Source organism: Myodes glareolus, chromosome 5, assembly GCF_982192425.1.
Source record: "Myodes glareolus chromosome 5, mMyoGla1.1, whole genome shotgun sequence".
NCBI classification, from domain to species: Eukaryota; Metazoa; Chordata; class Mammalia; order Rodentia; family Cricetidae; genus Myodes; species Myodes glareolus.
The window spans coordinates 33,242,691-33,263,077 of record NC_142030.1 but is presented as its reverse complement, the minus strand read 5'-3'; the positions used below and the strand labels follow the sequence as shown (position 1 = coordinate 33,263,077).

The following is a 20,387-nucleotide window of genomic DNA, read 5'->3' as shown; positions in this document are numbered from 1 at the left end:
CTGGCAGATGGATGTGTTTCACTTTGCAAAATTTGGAAAATTAAAATATGTGCACCACACCATTGACACTTATTCAGGCTTTCAGTGGGCAACTGCTTTAAGCTCAGAAAAGGCTGATTCAGTAATCACACATTTATTAGAAGTTATGGCCATCATGGGTATACCTTCACAAATAAAGACAGATAATGGTCCAGCATATGTCTCTAGGTAAATGAAACAATTTTTTTCCTTTTATAATATTAAGCATATTACAGATATACCACACAATCCTACTGGCCAGGCAGTTATAGAAAGATCAAATTGAACTATAAAGGATATGTTAAACAAACAGAAAGGGGTGGAAATGCCCCCAGAAACAGATCACATAGTACTTTATTAATCTTGAATTTTCTTAATGCTAATGAGAAAGGGACAAGAACAGCAGAGAGACATTGGATAATGGAAAAGTCTTCTGAATTAAAACAACCGGTTTATTTCAAGGATGTGCTGACCTCACAATGGAAGCCAGGAGATGTGCTGCATTGGGGAAGGGGTTTTGCTGTTGTTTCCACGGGAGAAGAAAAATTATGGATATCATCAAAATTAATAAAGATTTGGTTTGAAAAGGCAAAACCTCTTGAAAAGGAGAAATGACACCTCATCCACAACAGTGACAACCCTACAGGTGGTAAGGAAAGCGTATAGGGTGGGGGCAGGGTTCTGTTCTTGTCTTTTTAGAAAAATACTCATCTTAAAAAAATTAAGGGAGGATTGCTGTTTGATGGCTGGCTCAGCTAACTTTCGTACACAGTCCACAATGGGTTAGGCTACCCTAAGTCAGTGAAAATCAAGTCAATCCGACAGACATGCCACTGGCCGGTCTTTGCCAGGCCTCTCTCAACTGAGATTCTCACCTCTGTTGTTGCTTGGCTGTTTCAAGATGACAGAGAAAGTTAACTGGGACTTCCATTCCTTGTCAGCGCGACACACAAACCCATCCCCATTCCTTGTCAGCGCGACACACAAACCCATCCCCTGAAAGCCATAGCCATTTATTCCTTGTTTCCCTAAACTCTCACGTTAATATCATAATGTAAAAAAGCAGTGTATGTTTTAAAAACCCTACAATCTTTAAATAGTACAACAATTCAAAAGTCTGAGGTCTCTTAAGAAAAGAACGTTTATGAATTAGGCCTGGTTAAACAAACCAAAGAACTTACATATTTTCTTATTCCAAAGGCAAGAATGGAACACAGAAATATTCAGATAGGAACAATAGCAAAATCTAGCTACATGACTCCAAATCCTACAGCCTGCTGTGCAGCATCTGGTGCTCATGGAATCTTCTGGGCCCTGAATGGATTGGGCTTTCCCACCCCTCCAGCTCTGCCCTGTACAATGCTCACAGTGCTGTTTTTCTCAGGATTCATATGCTCTGCTCCATGTCTGTGCTTCTTCTCAGTGGATGGACCATGGCGTCTGCAGGATTCTGTGGCAACTCTTTTCACCTCCTCTTCCACAGGGATCCCCAAGTCCTGAGGGGAGGAGTTGGATGACAGTTGTCTAGATTTGATTGCCAGCATGGCTGCTAAGAGCCTCTGGTAGCCAGTCTCTTCCCTTGCACAACAAACTGAGCAACTGTTCACAAACTAAAATGTCTTGACAGAGCTGAGGAAATCAGAAAAGGGACCAAGTGTCTGTAGTTACTGTAATGGAACAAGCCCCATTACAATGGAGGTGGGAAGGAAAGGCTTGCCTAGACTCAAGCAGGCATGGAGGACGGTACTTCCTGCTCGAGGGAGGGAAGTGCAGTGCGTCCAGAGACTTGAAACCTGGCCCAGTGCTCCTGTACCACTGTAAAACCCATGCACTGTAAAACAGCGCCTTGACACTTAGCTGTCTTGTCTGTTACACAGAGAAACTGTCAAGGTAAATAAATAAAATGTAAGATAATACAAAAATTCATCACCTTAAAGTTGGACAAGGCAAACCAACAGAAGGAAAAGGACCCACAAAAAGGCCCAAGAATTGGAGCCACACTTGTTTGCTTAATCAAGAACCCCATAAAAACACTAAAGAAGCCATAACACATATATAGGACCTGGTGCATGCCACTGTGTGTGCTGCCTCAGTCTTTGAGTTCATATGAGCTTTTCCCATTTTGATTTGGAGGGTCTTGTTTTCTTGGTGCCCTCCATCTCCTCTGGTTTTTATACTTTCTACCCCCTCTTCCAAGGGTTCCCTGAGATCCAAGTTGAGGGACTGATGGTGACATCCCATTTAGAGCTGTTAGAAGGGCCCGCTTTCTGTGTGATGAATGTCTGGCTGTGGGGTCTGTATTTGTTGCCATCTGCTACAGGAGGTAGCTTCTCTGATGATGAGCAAGGCCCTGACCTATGAGTGTAGTAGAGCATCATTAGGAATATTTCCTCTCTCCATCCTTTCTTTCTTTCTTTTTAAGACAGAGTTTTTGTTGTTTTGTTTTGTTTTTTGTATAGTCTTGACTGTCCTGGAACTCACTCTGCAGATGATGCTGACCTCAAACTCAGAGATCCCTCTGCCTCTGCCCCTGCTTCTGCTTCCTCTGACTCCTGTGCCACTGTCTCAGCTGGGATTAAAGGCATATGCCACCTCCCCCTGACCATTAGGAATCATTTTATCAATACTTTTTGTTGTTGTTGTTTTGTTTTTGTTTTCTTTAGAACAGTAGTATTTGGTTTTACCTAGATCCCAGGGCTATCTAGTCTCAGGTTCTTGGTCACACAGTCTGTGCTAGTTACATCTCATGGAGTTGATCTTTAAGTCAAATCAGTTTATTGGTTACTCCCACAAGCTTAGTATCACCATTGCCCTAACGTATCTTGCAGGCAGGACACCACTGTAGATAAAGGGTCTGTGCTAGGTTGATCTTTACATGACTCTTTTGATAGCATACAGAGTACCTTCCTGTAACAAAGATGCTGAAACATAGGGGTGAAGTCACCAGCTCGACATCTCCATGTTCGATATGGGTGTTTTCTTCAGCAACGGGGACTTGTCAATCTGCGGAGAACAATCTATGGTCCTGGCAACCACATGGGTTGTTTGGGGATTCCCATTAGACCCTTAAGCCAACAACTCAACTATAGGTAATCCAATCCTGATACTGGAAGCTTCGTTGCATGGCAAGAGATGGCCAGTTGAGACTCTGTCTCCTCCATTATTTGGGAATTTCATTTAGATTGCCTTCATATGTGTATGTATTTTAGGAAGTTTCTACTGTCTTAGGTCTCCATACTGTCTCTCAAATGCCCCTTAAATCTTACTGTTTTTCCTCATATTTCCTCGCACAACTCCTTATTCCCCCTTCCCCATTTTATTCCTTTCTCATCCCAGTGTTTCCCTTTCACCCATTATCTATCAATTTTGTTTCTCCTTCCTGACAAGATCTGTCTGTTCCCTCTAGTCTCTTACGCTATACCTACCATTTGTGTTTCTATGGACTGTAACTTGGTTACCATTGACTTCACAGCTAATATTCATATTTAAGTGGATACATGCCATTTTTGTCTTTCTGAATGCAGGATATCCTTCACGCAGGATGATTTTTTTTCTAGTTCCATCCATTTGCCTGCAAATTTTATGGTGTCATTTTTAATGGCTGAGTGATACTCTGTTATGCAAATGTATAACATTTTCTTTATTTTCTTTATGCATTCTTCTGTTGAGGGACATTGAGGTTGTTTCCAATATCTGGCTATTATTAATAGAGAAGCAATGAGCATGGCTGAACAACTATCTCTGTGGTGGAATGAAGCATCCTTTGGGTATACGCCTAAGAGTGGTGTTTTAGGGTTTCTATTGCTGTGAAGAGACACCATAACCACAGCAACTCCTACCAAGGAAAACACTTAATTGGGGCTTACTTACAGTTCAGAGGTTTAGTCCATTATTGTCATGGTGGGGAGCATGGCAGCATGCAGACAGACATGGTGCTAGAGAGGTAGCTGAGATTTCTACATCTGGATTGGCAGTCAGCTGGAAGAAAGGGAGAGCACTGGGCCTGACTTGAGCTTCTGAAGCCACAAAGTCCACACGCAATGCCACACTTCCTCCAACAAGGTCATACCTACTCCAACAAAGCCAAACCTGCTAATAGTGCCTGTGAGTCTATGGGGGACATTTTCATTTAAACCACCACAAGTGCTATAGCTGGATCCTGAAGTAGGTTGATTCGCATCTTCCTGAAGAACTGCCACACTGATATACATAGCGGCTGTATGAGTTTGCACTCCCACCAGCAATACATGAGCGTTTCTCTTACTCCATGGCTTAGTTATGGTTTCTATTGCTGTAAAGAGACACCATGACCATGGTAACTCTTATAAGGAAAACATTTAATTGGGGTGGCTTGCTTACAGTTCAAAGATTTAGTCCATTTTCATTGTGGTGGGAAGCATGGCAGCATGCAGGCAGACATGGTATTGGAGCTGAGATTCCTAACATCTCGATCAGCAGGCAACAGGAAGTGGTCTGTCTCCCTTGGCATGCTTGGGCATATATGAGATCTCAAAGCCCACTTCCACAGTGACACACTTCCTACTCCAACAAGGCCACACCTCCTAACAGTGCCTTTGGGGGCCATTTTCTTTCAAATGACTACATCTACATCCTCACCAGCATGATTTGTCACTTGTTTTATTGATCGTAATCATTCTGACAGGTATAAGATATCATCTCAAACTAGCTTTGATTTGCATTTCTCTGATGGCTAAGGGTGGTGAACATTTCTTTAAGTGTTTCTCAGACGTTTGAGCTTTCTCTATTGAGAATTTTCATTTTAGATCTGTACCATGTCAGATGATGATGACACACACCTGTAAACAGACAAACTGAGTCAGGTGTTGGTGGCACACACCTGTAATCCCAGCACTTGGTAGGCAGAGGCAAGTTGATCTCTGTGAGTGTGAGACCAGCCTGGTCTACAGAGTGAGTTCCAGCACAGCCAGGGCTACACAGAAAAACCTAGTCTTGAAAAAACAAAACAAACAATCTAACAATAAGAATGGAAAGAGATTTTTATCAACTACAAATCCAATAGAGGGCTAATATCCAAAATATATAAAGAACTCAAAGTATTAGGCATCAAGGAAACAAATAATCCAATTAAAAACTGGGGTACATTCTTTTTTTTTTTTTTGACAGAGTTTCTCTACGTAGTCCTGGCTGTCGAGGAACTCACTCTGTAAACAGGATGGCCTTGAACCCAGAGATCCACCTGCCTCTGCCTCTAAAGTGCTAGGATTACAGGTGTGTGCCACCAACACCTGACTCAGTTTGTCTGTTTTGTGCCAAATAAAATAGTTTTTATTACTATAGATTAGTTTGTAGAAAGAAAGAAAGGGAGAGAGAGAGAGAGAGAGAGAGAGAGAGAGAGAGAGAGAGAGAGAGAGAAAGGAAGGGAAGGGAAGGGAGGAAGGAAGAAGCAAACAAACAAAAAAAAGGGCACTGATTGATCTTACAGAGAACCTAGGTTGGAGTACCAGCACCTACAAGGTAGCTCACAGCTGTCTGAAATTGCATTTCCAGGGTATCTGACAACCTTACACAGAGTACATGCAGGCAAAACACCAATGCACATAAAATTTAGAAAGAAAGGGAGGGAGGGAGGGAGGGAGGAAGGGAGGGAGGGAGGGAGGGAGGGAGGAAGGAAGGAAGGAAGGAAGGAAGGAAGGAAGGAAGGAAGGAAGGAAGGAAGGAAGGAAGGAAGGAAGGAAGGAAAAAGAGAGCAATAGAGTCTCTGAGGCCTCTGGGGCTCTGCCATGTGTGTCTGGCTCTGAGAGAGGAAATCCCAGTAGGAGCAAAGACCAGTTTCTCAGGTTCTATTCCTGGTTCCTGCAGAGGGCGCCAAATGCAAGGCAGCAGTTGATTAGTGCGACTAATCAACTTCTTCAAGCTGTAGCTTGTTTCCCTTTGCCTCTTCTCCCCTAAAAGTAACTTGCGGGAGGAAAAGGCTTATTTGGCTTATGGATTACATCACCCATAAGTCCATCACTTAGGGACGACAGGGTAGGAACCGAGGCAGGAGCTTGAAGCAGTAACCATGGAGGAACATTGCCTTCCTGGCTTGCTCCCTCTTGTTGCCTCAGCTATCACTCCTACACAACCTCACCCAGCTGCCTGGGGTGACACCACCTACAGCGGGCTGGGCTCTCCCACACCAGCTAGCAATCAAGAAAATGCCCACAGGTGCGCCCATGAGTCAACCCGGTAGAGGCAATTCCTTCATTGAGGGGTCCGCTTTCCAGGTGTGTCAAGTGAAGCGAGGTTTGACACTTTCCTTACACCAACGACATTGCAGATTCCAGTTACTGTAACAAACCACCCAAAACTTAAAACAACAACCATGCTCATCATGGGTTCTCTTGCTTAAGGTCTGGGACCATACTTAGCCAGGCAGGTCTGCTTCTGTGCCTTCATTCATGTATCCCCCACCTGGGTGGGCATGGCTAGAGGGCAGGTCATCTGGGCCCATCAGGCACAAGGCCTGCATGACCTTGCACAGCCAATCTCAGGGGAGTTGGCTTTCTTCTGAAAAACTGGCTTCCTCTAGGGATATTCTGAGAAGCTGTGTGACCTATGGCCTAGCAGGTCATCTGGGCCCATCAGGCACAAGGCCTGCATGACCTTGCACAGCCAATCTCAGGGGAGTTGGCTTTCTTCTGAAAAAATAGCTTCCTCTAGGGATATTCTGAGAAGCTGTGTGACCTATGGCCTAGCCTGAGGAAACCATAGTATTCCTTTGGTCAAAGCACTCCCTCCCTCATTCAAGAGGAGGAAGCCAGGACTTCATGGCTGGAATGGATGTATATTTAAAGCTCCATGCCCTGGCCCCACTTTTCAATCATTTCTGCCTCTGTTGCAACATTGGAAACTGGAGATATCAGAGTCACAGAAAGTGTCGTAAGTGACCCCTTTCACCCCTACAGAAGCGAGGAAAAATGGGAGGGGACCACTCTCTTCTGACACTAAGATTGTGTTTTTAGGAGAGCTGTCTGGATCTGGGAAGAACTCAGGGTGGACCTTCCAAAGGGAGTCCCTCAGATAAAAGCAATCAATGTGGATTCATGTCCTCTGTAACTCAATGGAGCTTGGTAAGGTGGGGATCCCTTATTCTACCAATCTGAAACAGGGGCTCACAGTGTTGATCTGGGTGGCTTTGAATTTGCTTTGTATCCTAAGTTGGACTGAGTTCAAGATCCTCTTACCTCCATCTCCAAGTATAGGGATCACAGATGTATGCGGCTACACCCAGCTTTACTCTTGTGTCATATGCTGAGTGACCTCTGCCCCTGGAACCTCTGGACACATGTGTAATTAATGGTGGCATGAAATCCTTGATCAGTGGCCAAGGACTTTGACCCACACAGGTGGAAAAACCGTACTTCACTGATGATTTCAACTGGCCTGCTCTACTACAGGAGGTGGGTGGGGCTAGATTCCTGGGAGCCGTCACTCGGGCAGAGGCTGGCCTCTACCCCATGATGAGCTTCCATTGATACGCCCAGTGTGCTCAGTGTGCTGTCCAAGTCCCTATTAGGTTGGCTGAGATTTGGGTGTCGTAGGAAATACCCAGAAATATGTCCTACATACTAGTTGCTAGACTTTCTCCAGAGACCACACTTGGCTTACACACATGTCAACTATACAGCTGGGCAGTGAGGAGTTCTGGGCTGGACTCTGACAGATTGTGTCCCTGGGAGTCAGATGAGCAGAACAGGGGCCTCTCACGGGTGAAATCCTCAAAAGCCAGCTCAGTACTGAAAGTGTAGAACTGCAGCCCAGGAGGTGTCAAAGCCATCTAATGCCCTGTCACTCATAAGACACAAAGCCAGCTCCAGAATTAACGAGAAGTGACATTTCTCCCAAGGCGCTGCCACTGCAGTTCAAGTGGTCTCCTCGTCTGAGTGGCTACTGATTGGTTTCCAGTGCCATTTCCAGCCTTGCTCTGTTGCTTCCATCCCCTGACACTTTTGTCACTGCCAGTCTTTCTGGCTGCACTCCCAGACTGTGAGTCCTTTGTTCCCTGAAGGTCAATCAGTACAAATGGAGCATCCCACTGTGGCCTGGGAGAAATAGCCCTCATACAGCCACAGAAATGCAGTTCTTACTTCCAGCCTAAACATAGAATTGTGTGTGTGTGTGTGTGTGTCTGTCTGTCTGTCTGTCTGTCTGTCTGTCTGTCTGTCTCCCTCAACTCCCTCCCCTCTCTGTTTTCTTTCTTTCCCTTCTTCTTTCTACATGTGTGCATGGAGGTACATTTGTGTGGAAGTTAAAGGACACCACCTCTGGTCCTGAGTGTTGTTCCTCCTTTATTTTTTTGAGACAGGATCTCTCACTGGCCTGGAATTCACCAAGTAGGCTAAGCTGGCTGCTGGTCATTGAGCCCAGCGTTCCACCTGTATCTATCTCCTCAGTGATGATTTTTTAGTAACTTATTTTTATTTTATGTACATTGGTACTTTGTCTGTTGTATGTCTGTGTGAGGTATCAGAAACCTTGGAACTGGAGTTACAGACAAGTGTGAGCTGCCATGTGAGTACTGGGGAACTGAACCCAGGTTCTCTGCAAGAGCAGCCACTGCTCTTAACTGCTTAATCATCTCTCCAGCCCAGGGCAACGTTATTACAAGTACACACTCCCATGCCCAGCATCTTTTTAAAATATCAATGATTTGGAAGATGGTACTAAGGACTCCGGTCCTGGTGCTTGTCTGGCACACCCTTCACAGCCTGACTGCTCTCCAGCTCCCAGCTAGTTCCTGACAGAGTTCCAGCACAATGCTCCATATTCATCTTAGCTCCAGAGTCTCCAAAGAATCAGGTCCTGCACCCATTTTGCCACGGGGCCTGATGTCAACCCCCTGTGGTGTGGCCTGCTGTGCTCTGAGCCTAGTTCATCACTGTTCAATTTACAGTGGTTTACATGCGTCTTTCCTCAAATCCTGTCCTGTCTGTCTTGATTGAAGAGCTGCCCTTGTTCTGGTATTCTGTCTCCCTGCAAGGCAAGGAACCTACCTTCGTGGGTTTTTCTTTCTCGGTGGTGGCTTGCAGCAGTATAAGAACTATTGCCTTTTTTCTATTTTGTAAGAAGAGCTGTGGTCCTAACAGGTACCCCAGTAAGTACTAATGTCTTTTTTTCCTATTTTGTAAGAAGGAATGTGGTCTAGGGTACCCCAAATCATCTCTTATAACCAACATTAAGGGAGAAAAAAAAACACTGCTGGCTCTCTAAATAACTGATTTATTAGGCCCAACCCAGTAAATAATCTAGATGTGGGTATCCAATCTCCTTCCCCTGGCCACAAATTCCTCCTCATTTTTTGCCAGCTGTGGTACCCTATGAACCAACCTCTCTTAGCTTAATGGAACTGCTATAGAGTCTGGGTATGCATAGTCTTCCTTAACATCTATTGCAAGTGACTGATGTCCTGTCAAAGAGAGAGAAGATTCAGAGTGACGGATGGCCACTGGGATGGAGGGCGTTTGCATCAATGATAATTAGCTTTGCCAACCTGGCACAGTCTAGAATCTAGAGTTTTGATGAGGGATTGTCTGGATCTGTGGATGAGTCTTTGGGATTGTCTAGATAATGCTCATTGGTATGGAAAGAGCCAGTCTACTGTGGGTGGCATCATTGCCTGGGTTTGGGTCATAGACTCTACGAGAGAAGAAAAAGTGAGCGGAGTGGTAAGCAGGCACACACGAATTCACTTCTCTCTGCTCTTGAGTGTGGATGTGATGTGACTGCTTCGAGTTCTGCCATCTTGGCTTCCTCACAGGATGGACCATAGTCTGTGATTGTAAGTAAAAATAAACCCTTGAAAGCTGGCCGGCTGGGACGGGGCGGGGCCGGTGAACTTCTGTGCCTCCTCATCCTGGAACTCTGCGGGACACTGGCTGGGCAGCTGGCACCATGAAGATTTGGACATCCGAGCACATCTTGGACCACCCATGGGAAATGGTTACCACGGCTGCAATGCAGAAATACCCAAACCCCATGAATCCAAGCATGGTTGGTGTTGACATGTTGGATAGACACGCTGATCCCTCTGGAAAGCTGCACAGCCACAGGCTCCTCAGCTCAGAGTGGGGCCTGCCTTCCATTGTGAAGTCGCTTACTGCTGCAGCAAGAACGAAAACATACGTGCAGAAGCATTCTGTAGTTGGCCCAATAATAATAATAAAAAAAACACCATGGAGCTCAAGTCCTCCAGCATCTCATTTACAAATATGGTCTCTGTCGACAAGAGGCTCACGTACAAGCCGCACCCCCAGCACCCAGAGAAAACTGTCCTGACCCAGGAAGCCATCATCACTGTGAAAGGGGTCAGCCTCAGCAGCTACCTTGAAGAACTCATGGCAAGCACCATATCCTCCAATGCTAACAAAGGCCAAGAAGCAATGGAATGGGAGATTCATAAACTGAACGCTGAGATTGAAGAATTGACAGCACCAGCCAGAGGAAGCATAAGGACCCCAATGGCGACTGCAGCAGCGTTGGTGGAAAAATGAAAATTGGTGTGCAGCTGCAGGGCCCCAAGACTCTTCAAGCTAACATCATATTTATTTGTTATTTAAAAGAATATAGCTACTTTACGTAGATTTTATTATTATTTTTAATCAGCTCGGGAAAGGCTGTGACTTTTGATCAAAACAAAAGATGGAGAGGGTCTGAGTCAAAGTGATCATCAGAGGTGGAAGGGCTTGAGGGGCTGGCTGGAGTCTTGTGTTCACATGGACAGTTCACAGGCTTGTTTGTTGTTGTTTAGGTGCTTAGAAGAAATTGATGTTGGTCTCAAGTCTCCTTAGGTATAGAATCTTATCCTTTCAGGTACTGAAACCCTGCATGGCTGTGGACCAAACAGCACAATGGCCAGCTGCCCTCGAGTCCACATAGTTGCCCAACCTAGAACCTCCTGTGTGACCGTGTATAATTTCAAAATACATTAATTTGTATAAAATAACTTGCCCTGTTGGAAACCAGTGTTTGTATTTGGTATTCAAATGATATTTTTGGAGTGAAAATTCGCACTAAGGTTAATATATGACTCCAGCAAAAATAGTATTTTATTGTATTAATGGGTACTGTATTGATTTGTCAAAGTTTTGTGACTTAGTAAAGACATTCCCTTCCTCAAAAAAAAAACCCTTTCTCCCCTAAACTCTTCTTTTCAAATATTTTAACATTATAGTTGTTATTTATCCTCTGTGAATATGTATGTGGGCACAGACATGCAGAGCCATGCATGTAGAGCTCACAGAACATGTTGGTTCTTCATCCCACTATGTGGGTTACAGAGATTGAACTCAGGCCATCAAGTCCAGGGGCAAGTGCCTTTACCTGTTGGACCATCTCATGATCCACCCCATGGTGGATGGTCCACCCCATGCCACCAATGTCACTCTTGCCACCCATGCCAACCATGCCACCCACACCACTCTTGCCACCCACGCCAACCATACCACCCACACCACTCTTGCCACCCATGCCAACCATGCCACCCATGCCACCCCAAAGCCATTTTGTCAGGGTATCCTCCCACTTCAACAGGAAAGGAAACTAAACAGCATCCTAACCCTTACTCTCACACTTCAGGGGTCAGCCAGGTAGCCATTGTGTTTCTGGAGAATTCTCAGAGGATAGGCCAAAAGTAATATTGTCACCTTGGGCATTATGGGTTCAGGAACCCAGCTGTAATTAACGCAGCAGACACCCCTTGCTTCTGGCTGTTTAAAAAGAGGCCTGGGACCCAAAACAGGCCTAGTAGTCTAAAGGTAGGATTTAACTGGGGGCTCTGGGGGCTGAGAGCCTTGTGGCAGTTCTCCACCCCCTCTGGGTCGTCCTGGAGAGCAGATAGTGCTCACATTAGCAGAGGAGACTCTGGCAGCAGAGAGGAGGCAGGAAAATGAAGTAGAGCCCTTCACTGAACGCTGTCTACCCACCACTGGACGTCTCACTTGTGACTTGATAAATACCACCCTGTGGCTGGAATAACCTCATTGGGTTGCCAGCTGTGACTCTGAAGTCCTAGTCATAATCTCAGCCACTCATGTGACAGCCTCGGGGACAGCTGAGGGAATCCCTCACCATCTCTGCAGAGTGCCCTGTTGGGGTACAGAGCAGCATCTACACAGGAGAGTTGGTAGAGTTAGAAGAGCAGCCTATGGCTAACTCAGGGAGAGGCATACCAGGTGTGAGCTCAGGAAACATCTTCCTGTGTTCTTTCCACAGTGGGACCCCTCGTCTAGGTCCATGCTGGCCATAAAGTTACCTCAGGGTGCATTTACCTGGCACATACGGGCTCTGTGGCCACCTAAGGACTCTCTAAGGCCTCAGGGGCTGCTCCCTAAAATGGGAGACTCAGGACAGAATGTGTTTTACCTAGATTGACAGGTGGCACAAGGTGTCTATGCAAGATGGTCCTCAAGCAAGATGAGAACCAGGATTAAGCCAGTAGGACTATGCTTGGTGATCTTTGGTAAGCCTCGCTACCTCCCTGGGCAGGAGTTTCCTCCATTATCCTCAAGGAAGCTGGGTGCCCCGAATCCAGTCATCAGAGAGTCTGGGAAGTAGAGATGACTCCAATTTCTCCACTTTATTCAGCATCTGTAGGCATTGTCCCAGAACCCAAGGGAGATCAGGGCACGGCCAGGAATCACCTTTATTCCTTGCTTGCCCACCCAGATACCCCAAAATAGTTCTGTAAACAGCATAAATGCTTGCCTGCAAAGACACAGCCTCTGCCTATGAAGATGCAGCTCATCTCTCTCAGGAAATACAGTTCACAGTTCTGACTTGCTGGGTAACAAGGTGCTGCCTGTTGAGTTTCTAAGACTTAAGCTCACTGAAGAGCTTTGTCTAACAGTCCAAAGAGCAACCTATGAGGTGACAAGGTAGGTGTGTGCATTGGGGACGGGGACAAAAATAAATGTCTTTCCAAAATAGAGCCAAGCCCCACTCAGGAACTATGGGAAAGGCAGATCTCAGATAGGCGGGGTTAAGGAAAAAGGAAGCGGTCAGGCACACAAGGGGAAATACAAGGGTGTGCAAGATGCAGGCATGGAAGAAGTCACAGGGCCCTTCCAGCAGGCAGCAAGGACTCAGCAGTGGAGCCATAGACTGGGAAAGCCAGCATGAGAAAACACCAGCACCTGCCCTGCTGAGGGTGTGTGGAGGGAGTCTCCCACACAGGACATGGTTGTGAAGGGCACTGTCAAGGCAGAGGCCACGATGGCACCTGGGATGTGTTGCTATCACCACTGTCCTTCTGAGAACTTCAAGAGGAGGACCGTTTCTTTTCCGACCTGGTTATGGCTTTCTTAGTACTTCCAACTCTACACATAGTTGTGGCTCTGGCCAGTTGAGGGGTCCCTGGGTAGGTCTGAAGCTGGGAGCTGCACCAAGAGAATATGCTCACCTCCGGTTTTGTGGTTCTTAAATCTTGAGAAACCTAACAGTTGGCTGCCTTGGGTAAGAACTGTGTTGGAGATCTGAAGGGTGCGGAAGCCAGTGCGCCAGCACTCCCAACCCCAGATGAGAGCAGAACAAAACACATGAGCCCTGCTGATTCCTGTATGAATAACAGTGCTAAGCCAAGTCCATGGCCTGAGACAGCATCTTTCCAGAAGAGATAAGGCATTACAGCCAGCTGCTTAGCCAGATGAGGGAGGGGAGTCCCAGGGCGGACATGTAGAAGATTTCTGGTTCTTTTAATTAAGACAGGATGCAGTGGTCCAAAATTCTTCCAGTCAAACTGAGTCAAAAACACATCTTAGCAGCAAGAGTGTATTCTTGTTTCATCATATGAAGGTCGGTAGACACTGGCCAAGGAGAGGGTAAGGCCAGCTTGATGTACAAGGCAGAGATACAGCCACCAGTTACATGGGCTGCAGCCCACCTGCTCCTCGAGCCCCTCACGTGAAGTAACGACAGGGTGTGGAGTCGATGTAGCAGTACTGGGTGCACCGAAGGTCTCCGTATGATCTGAGGGAGGCAAGCATACCAATCAGGGCAGAGACAGCAACAGAGGGCAGAGTAGGCTGGGAAAAGCACACTCTAAAAAAGCGACTGGTGATGCATTAAACTACCATACCCCTCACTGAGAGCTCAGACCTAGGAAAACTTTTCTGCCTCATTTGGGGTGTGGAGCCCAGTGAGGCTGAGTTGGTCTCGAGAGATTTCTACTTTGAAATCTAGTAAAGGGACTATGGTGGGACTGTTAGCCCAGATGTTAATCCCTCATCTATATGACAGTTAGCTCCCTTCTAATGTCTAATCTGTGACATCACTTAGTTCCAATATAAATGTCCTCTATTTGTGCCCAAGGGGCAACACTGGCCTGGTAAAACTGCTAAGCTCTTAAGATTTGGCTACTGTGACTGAAGATCTGAATTAAAAATTCTAATGATTTTAGAATTGAGTCGCTACATGGAATAGGGGCTGCCGTGTTGGAAAGTGTATCCCACACATCTGCAAATGTAAATGACAATCCCCAGTGTCTTATCCGCATGCATTCTCAACCCTATCTTGGAAACTTCAAGAGATCAGAGGAGCGGCTCTGGTGAGCTGGTAAATAAGGCCCAGGCTCCCTTCAGCCATTAACTCTGAGTCAGATGCAGACACCATGTGACTCTATGGAGCTGGTAAGCAGCTCAATCAGGCCAAATCCAGTATGTGGCTGTTAGGAGCCTTCCCTAGCTCAGGCATGGGGCAGTGCTCACATATGTAGTGAGACCGAGGCCGAGCCTACCCAGAGTTGGAGTCTGGGGGTGGATGGAGGTGTGCATATGTTAGTGTGTGTTGGAGAATGAGTGTTGAGAAGACCCCCCCGAGAGTATGGGATGGAGGTAACTGTGGGACAGGTGATGTCTATTTCCCAAGCTGCAGAAGATCTTCTGGAAGGTAAGTGATGGGTGTCAAAGCTGAGGACATCGTTCTCAGGAGAGACTGACTCGGTGATCTAAAAGGCCAGCAGATGAGTGGCTCCCTGGAGTACCATACAGCTGAGTCGATGAAGGTCAGGGGAGCACAGGACAATTTAGCATTATTCTATACTGGAAGGTCGACTGGACAGGGGACTGGGGGCTATAGGAAGCTTGAAGATACCACTGTGGAAGCAAGGACACTAACACATTTGAATACCCACTGAGCATTCTCCAAGGTAGCGAGACAGGTCCTTGAAGGGGATATTTTCTTGGAGGGACTACGGACTTGCAAGGTTAGATATTTTTCCATTTATATTTTAAAAATTATGTACATGTCTGTTTGTGTGTATGTCTCTGCTCCTCCCCCCCGTGTGTGTGTGTGTGTGTGTGTGTGTGTGTGTGTGAATGATGGGGTTAAGAGTGTGTCATGGTGTATATGTGGGGGTCAGAGCACATATTTGAGGAGTCAGTTCTCTCCTTCCACCTGTCCACAGGTTCTGGGGATGAAACTCAGGTCACCAGGCCAGCATGGTAAGTGCACCATCTTTCTGGCCCTCCTTTTCCTTTCTTGTGGGACTGGGAATTAAATCTGGGCTTACTGAGTGATATTTTAAGCCCCTAATGTCACATATTAATTCTGGTATGTTCTCATTTAGATTTGTGGGAGGTGGTTATTGTGCTCTGGGAACTAAGCTGGGTAGATGACAGACGGGGTTGTGAAATGGACTCATGCTGTCCCCTGCCCTCCTCTCTACTTCCTCCCAGATCACAACCCAGTAACCTCCAGGACTAGCAGACCCAAAGCCTGCTCTTCTCCCTGGCACAGGATGATGCTGATGGTTGTGACTGCTCTGACTGCGGCCTCTTGGGTACTGTGACTATTATGTGCTCACTAGGGGAGCATGGACTCTACGCTACCTCACTGTCTAGAAACACAAAAAGCCATTAATATCTGTGAAGGAAAGCAGGGAATGGGAGATGCTGGAAGACTGTGGGGGGCCTCCCTACCCAGGGAGATAGGTCTCGCAGGTCAGGTAGCCAAAGTCAGAGCCGTCACAGTCCTCCACGCCCTGGTGCCGGTAACCGTCTCCACAGTAGGCCCGATGGCAGTCTAGGGGGACAAAAAGAATAACATTGAGAAGGGGCAGGTGGAACAGGCTTGCCTACACAGTAAGGGCGGTGTTGCCCAGTGGAGTCCCTATAGCGTTCTACCTACTTAAAAACCAACTGATGGAAGGCTTCAGACCCATGCAGGACCAAGTGCCACACTGACACACCAGGGCTCTGTATAACATGCCTGCCATTTCCTTGGCAGGTGACAAGAGGCTTCATGCTATCTGTAAAACTGGAAAGGGGACACTGCCTCCCCTTCATAGTAGTACTGTGGAATATTGGTAAGCTAAGGCTTAGGGGACCCCCTTGGTGAAGCATCTGTCAGTCCTGGCAGGGCCACCTACTACTAGGCTCAACCTGCTTACCTGAGGGACTAGGTGATCTCCATGGCTTCTAACTTCACACAGGAGAAGTTCTCCATCCATCCATCCATCCATCCATCCATCCATCCATCCATAATCCATCCACCTACATAGCGTCTTGTTATGTAGGTCATACTGGCCTTTTTACTCTTAGAGATCTTCCTGCCTCAGCTTCCCAAATATGCCACCCTGCCTAGCCCACCCTTGTTCTTAGAAGAAATGGAGACCTCACTACTTTGTTTTGACTGTGACAGCTCCTGCTGAGGGAATTCTGGGAAGAGCCAGTACCCCACAGAGGGTCATCCAGAAGTTGCCAGGGGACTGATGAAGCCCCACTGATGGGATAACAGCCTCCTGTGGTTTCTCAACTCCACCACGGGGTGGAACTTCATCTTGGGTCAGTCATCAGTCCTCTGAAGTTCTGGAGGACAGGGACAGCAAAGGGGACCACACTTTCCCAGTTTGACCTCAACAAGCGGAGTCACGGACGGATACACTGACCCCAAGCCACATCCTGACAACCTCCACATGTCAGGTGGAGGGATCTTTGAAGACAGGAGCCACTGTCCAACCAAACCTCCCTCAGAGTCAAGAGAGCCAGGCTCAGCTGGAAATGGCCCTCCGGTGCCATCCTGCTTGAGATGGGGGACAAGCAGAGCCAGCAGCTGAATTCTGTTTTGACTCTGAAAACTGTACGTCTACCTCACCTCCTGCTCCGGTCACTTTATGTAAAAAATGAAACAACAACAACCCCAAAACCAAAAGAGGATCATCATGGATCCTCCAGAGCCAAGTCCTAGCACTATCACAGGAGAGGGAGGGGGTGCTGGAGGCCCACGTCTCTCCTGACAGGGCTGGCACCTAGTGTCCACCTAGGAAAGGAGTTCTGATCCAGTCTCAGCCCCTCTTTCTGCCTTTCTAGGGTGCTGAGTGAGGGCATCACCTTTCTCTTCTGAGCTTGCAAAGAAGTAGGGCTTGGATGAAAGAGCATCAGTAACAAGGAAGGCCTCTCTGGAGGACGTGATCCTGACCACCTCCCCTGTTGACAGGCTTGGATGAGGGAAGAATTAGCATGCAGCCTGGATTTGGGAAGAGGCTCTCCAAAGCAGCCCCAGGTACTTTGTCCCTTGCCTTTGACTGGGACCATCAAAGCTGGCAGCCAGGGCTTACCCCACCCCCTCAGTTGGTCAGGACTCCCAGGCTGGGCCTCACTCACCAATGCAGTCGTCCCTCACGTCATGATTACCATCATCACACTCCTCCCCAGGCTGCAGGACGCCATCCCCACAGGTGCTATGTTGGTTTATGGTGTAACCCACAGGGTAGAAAGGGGTCAGCTGGCCAAAGAAACACACAGCCATTAATGAGGGTGGCATGTCCAGGCAGCCACAGAGCAGGTGAGTCTCTGGCACTGGAAATAGATGCTCTGGGTCTGGGAGGTATCCCTTAGCTTTCTTCAGAAAGGGGGATGAGAGAGACCATCTTTCCCAGAGGAAATCCTGACTCAAGATGAGCTTCTGTTTGGGAATGGGGCTGCTCAGAAGACGAGGGAGGGACACTATGTAGCTCTCCTGCAGACACAGCAGAAGCACAGTTCGGACTCAGTTGTCTACGTTCCTCCCTTCTAATGGGAGTGTCCCTTTCCTGACTGAGGTCAGGAGGGTCACATCCCAATGAGCCCATCCCAGAGTACCTGGATAGGGAGCCAGCCAAGGCTGTCTTTGAAGTACAATGATCGCTGGTCTCTGCGAAAGGCAATGGCATTCTGAGTGTTCAGTTTCTCAAGCTCCTCCTGGTTGTTGACCACAAAAATCTGCCAGAGAACATAGTGTTTAGCATCCAGAAAAACGTCCCCACAGGGACAGGGAGAGCCAGGGGAGCAGTCAGTATGTCTACTCCTCATAGGGAGGACTGTCAAGATGCTCACACTATGTCAACCCAGTTCAGAAAGCCCAAGTTTAAAAAAAAACTATCCACTTTGACTTAACATATTTAAATGTTTTTTGACATGTTGCCAAGGTTTAAAAGATGATGCTACATATGTAAGTAAAATTTGACATCTGGAAACCACTCTTCAACAACAATATGCAATGATGATCATTAAAAGCAGCACTGTACAGTGTACTCAGGGGGAGGCAAGCACTAACTGTTGGGCTACATCCTCAGAAACAGAACTCTTTCAGACAATATAACCTCAACCACATCGGAATTAGTCTTGAAAGTGAAACGTGGAGGGAATGTCCCTCAGTAGCTTCACATCCAAATTAGCATTCTGCTTCTTTTCTTTTGATTTGGTCACCACTTTGCAATTTCCCATTGCGAATGGGTCGTCATTGTATCAAGGGAAAGTAGACTTTCCTAAAGGACATCATGAAGGTCTGTGTTCAGGCAGAAAGGACGATCAGTACCCACCCGTACCATGCCCTGAAGAGCCTTACCGCAGGAACCCGGGGGGAGCCAGGCCCATGGGAGGGGTTATTCCCATTCACTGGGGGTCCACAAAGACATCTTCCTGGAGGCCCTGGATATCCTCTCTCTCCTTTGAGTCCCATCACAAGTTGTCCTAGGAAGCAAAGGAAGCAACAGACTGCTGTGTTACTAGAGTCAAACAAGTCAGGAGACGGAAGCGGCCTGTGCAAGGCAGAGAAGTGAAAGTTTAGGGCAGATGAGGGGCAAAGGGAGAGGCCCAGCCATGACGTGGAGGAATAAGGAAAGAACAACCCTCAAACAACGGTCCCCCTCAGCCCTGCCTTGAAGACACACAGACAGCGGGTCCTGTAGCAGCCTGAGCTCAATTTCTAACAACCTGTGTGAAAGATGAGGGTTTTGTGGGACCTGCATTCTTGACAGTGACACCCGGAGGCCAATCCGAATGAATAGATCACCTGTTGATTAGCTCTAGATGTCCTTGTGGGAGGACATGCCTGGTTTATGACCATTAGTAAAAGGGTCTTATTGCAGATGGATATGCAATGGATGGAAAACTTACACTGTATTTTAAGAAAATGGATTTGGTCATTTATGTGGGCAAGGAGGGAGGCTGTGCACACCAGGAAACAGGACGGAGGTTGCAGGACAACTTTTGGGAGTTAGACCTCTCCTTCCATCACGTGAGACCTGTATGTGGATCTCGTACGTACAGGATCTCTTGGGCGTGGCAACAAGAGCCTGTACCCACGGAGCCACTTTGCCATTCCAACTTTCACTGTATTTGTTATTTGCTTGTTTGTTGTTTTTATTTCTCAAGGCAGGATTTCTCTACGTCACGCTGGCTGTCCTGGAACTCACTCTGTAGACCAGGCTGGCCTCAAACTCAGAGATCAGCCTGCCTCTGCCTCTGACTCTCAAGCACTGGGATAAAGACTTGTGCCACCACTGCCTGGCACTTGCACTGCTACTTTAAGTTTCTTATATAGAGGATATTTACTTTTATTTATAGAGGATGTTTACGAAGAAATTTTGGGTGTGTGTTTCTCTCGTTTCTCCTGGAAGAAATGAGAAAAAAAAAACAGACATCCATAAATTTGTTTGTTTCCCTTTTTTTCAGTGCTGTGGATGGAACCCAGGCCTTTGAATATGCTAGACAACTGCTCTGCCACTGAGCCACACCACCAGCCTTTGGGCATCCATAATTCTAAAAGTGTTCAAGATGCTTCCATTGTACATCAAGATGGGGAAACACTAGGGAAATGGTACGTGGATAGAATATCCCCCCATCAAATCATCTGCCTCCATCCCTCCCTTCACCAAGGGCCTGTTAGGAGCCTTCTGTTCTCAGCACAAACCTCAGCTCCTCTGGGAAGCCTTCCCAAATCCTCCCACTGTGGCACATTGGCTTTGGTACCTTCACTTACATCTGCTCTTCATGGTACTCCTGTCTGCTCACAAGCCTACACACAGAGTACAACATCAAGGTCTCTCTTCCCGCAGGCCAAGACTTAACACATTTGGAACAGAGTATCTGTTC

At 47.1% G+C, this 20,387-nt stretch overlaps 1 protein-coding gene and 1 pseudogene across 2 annotated transcripts in view; one reads left to right on the top strand and one right to left on the bottom strand.

Moving 5' to 3' along the window:
* The first annotated feature begins 9,895 nt into the window (after positions 1-9,895).
* On the top strand, positions 9,896-10,937 carry LOC125391955 (PRELI domain containing protein 3B pseudogene; annotated as a pseudogene).
* A 1,654-nt stretch (positions 10,938-12,591) lies between these two features.
* The window catches only part of Colq (collagen like tail subunit of asymmetric acetylcholinesterase), a 62,888-nt gene continuing 55,092 nt past the window's right edge, over positions 12,592-20,387 (bottom strand). For both annotated transcript variants that reach the window (XM_048421563.3, XM_085687828.2), the window contains 5 exons: positions 18,859-18,983; positions 18,114-18,233; positions 17,637-17,757; positions 15,954-16,056; positions 12,592-14,004 (listed from right to left, as the gene is read on the bottom strand). In XM_048421563.3, the coding sequence (XP_048277520.3) occupies positions 13,935-14,004; positions 15,954-16,056; positions 17,637-17,757; positions 18,114-18,233; positions 18,859-18,983 (539 nt within the window). In that variant the 3' untranslated portion in view covers positions 12,592-13,934. The remainder of the gene's footprint in view (positions 14,005-15,953; positions 16,057-17,636; positions 17,758-18,113; positions 18,234-18,858; positions 18,984-20,387) is intronic.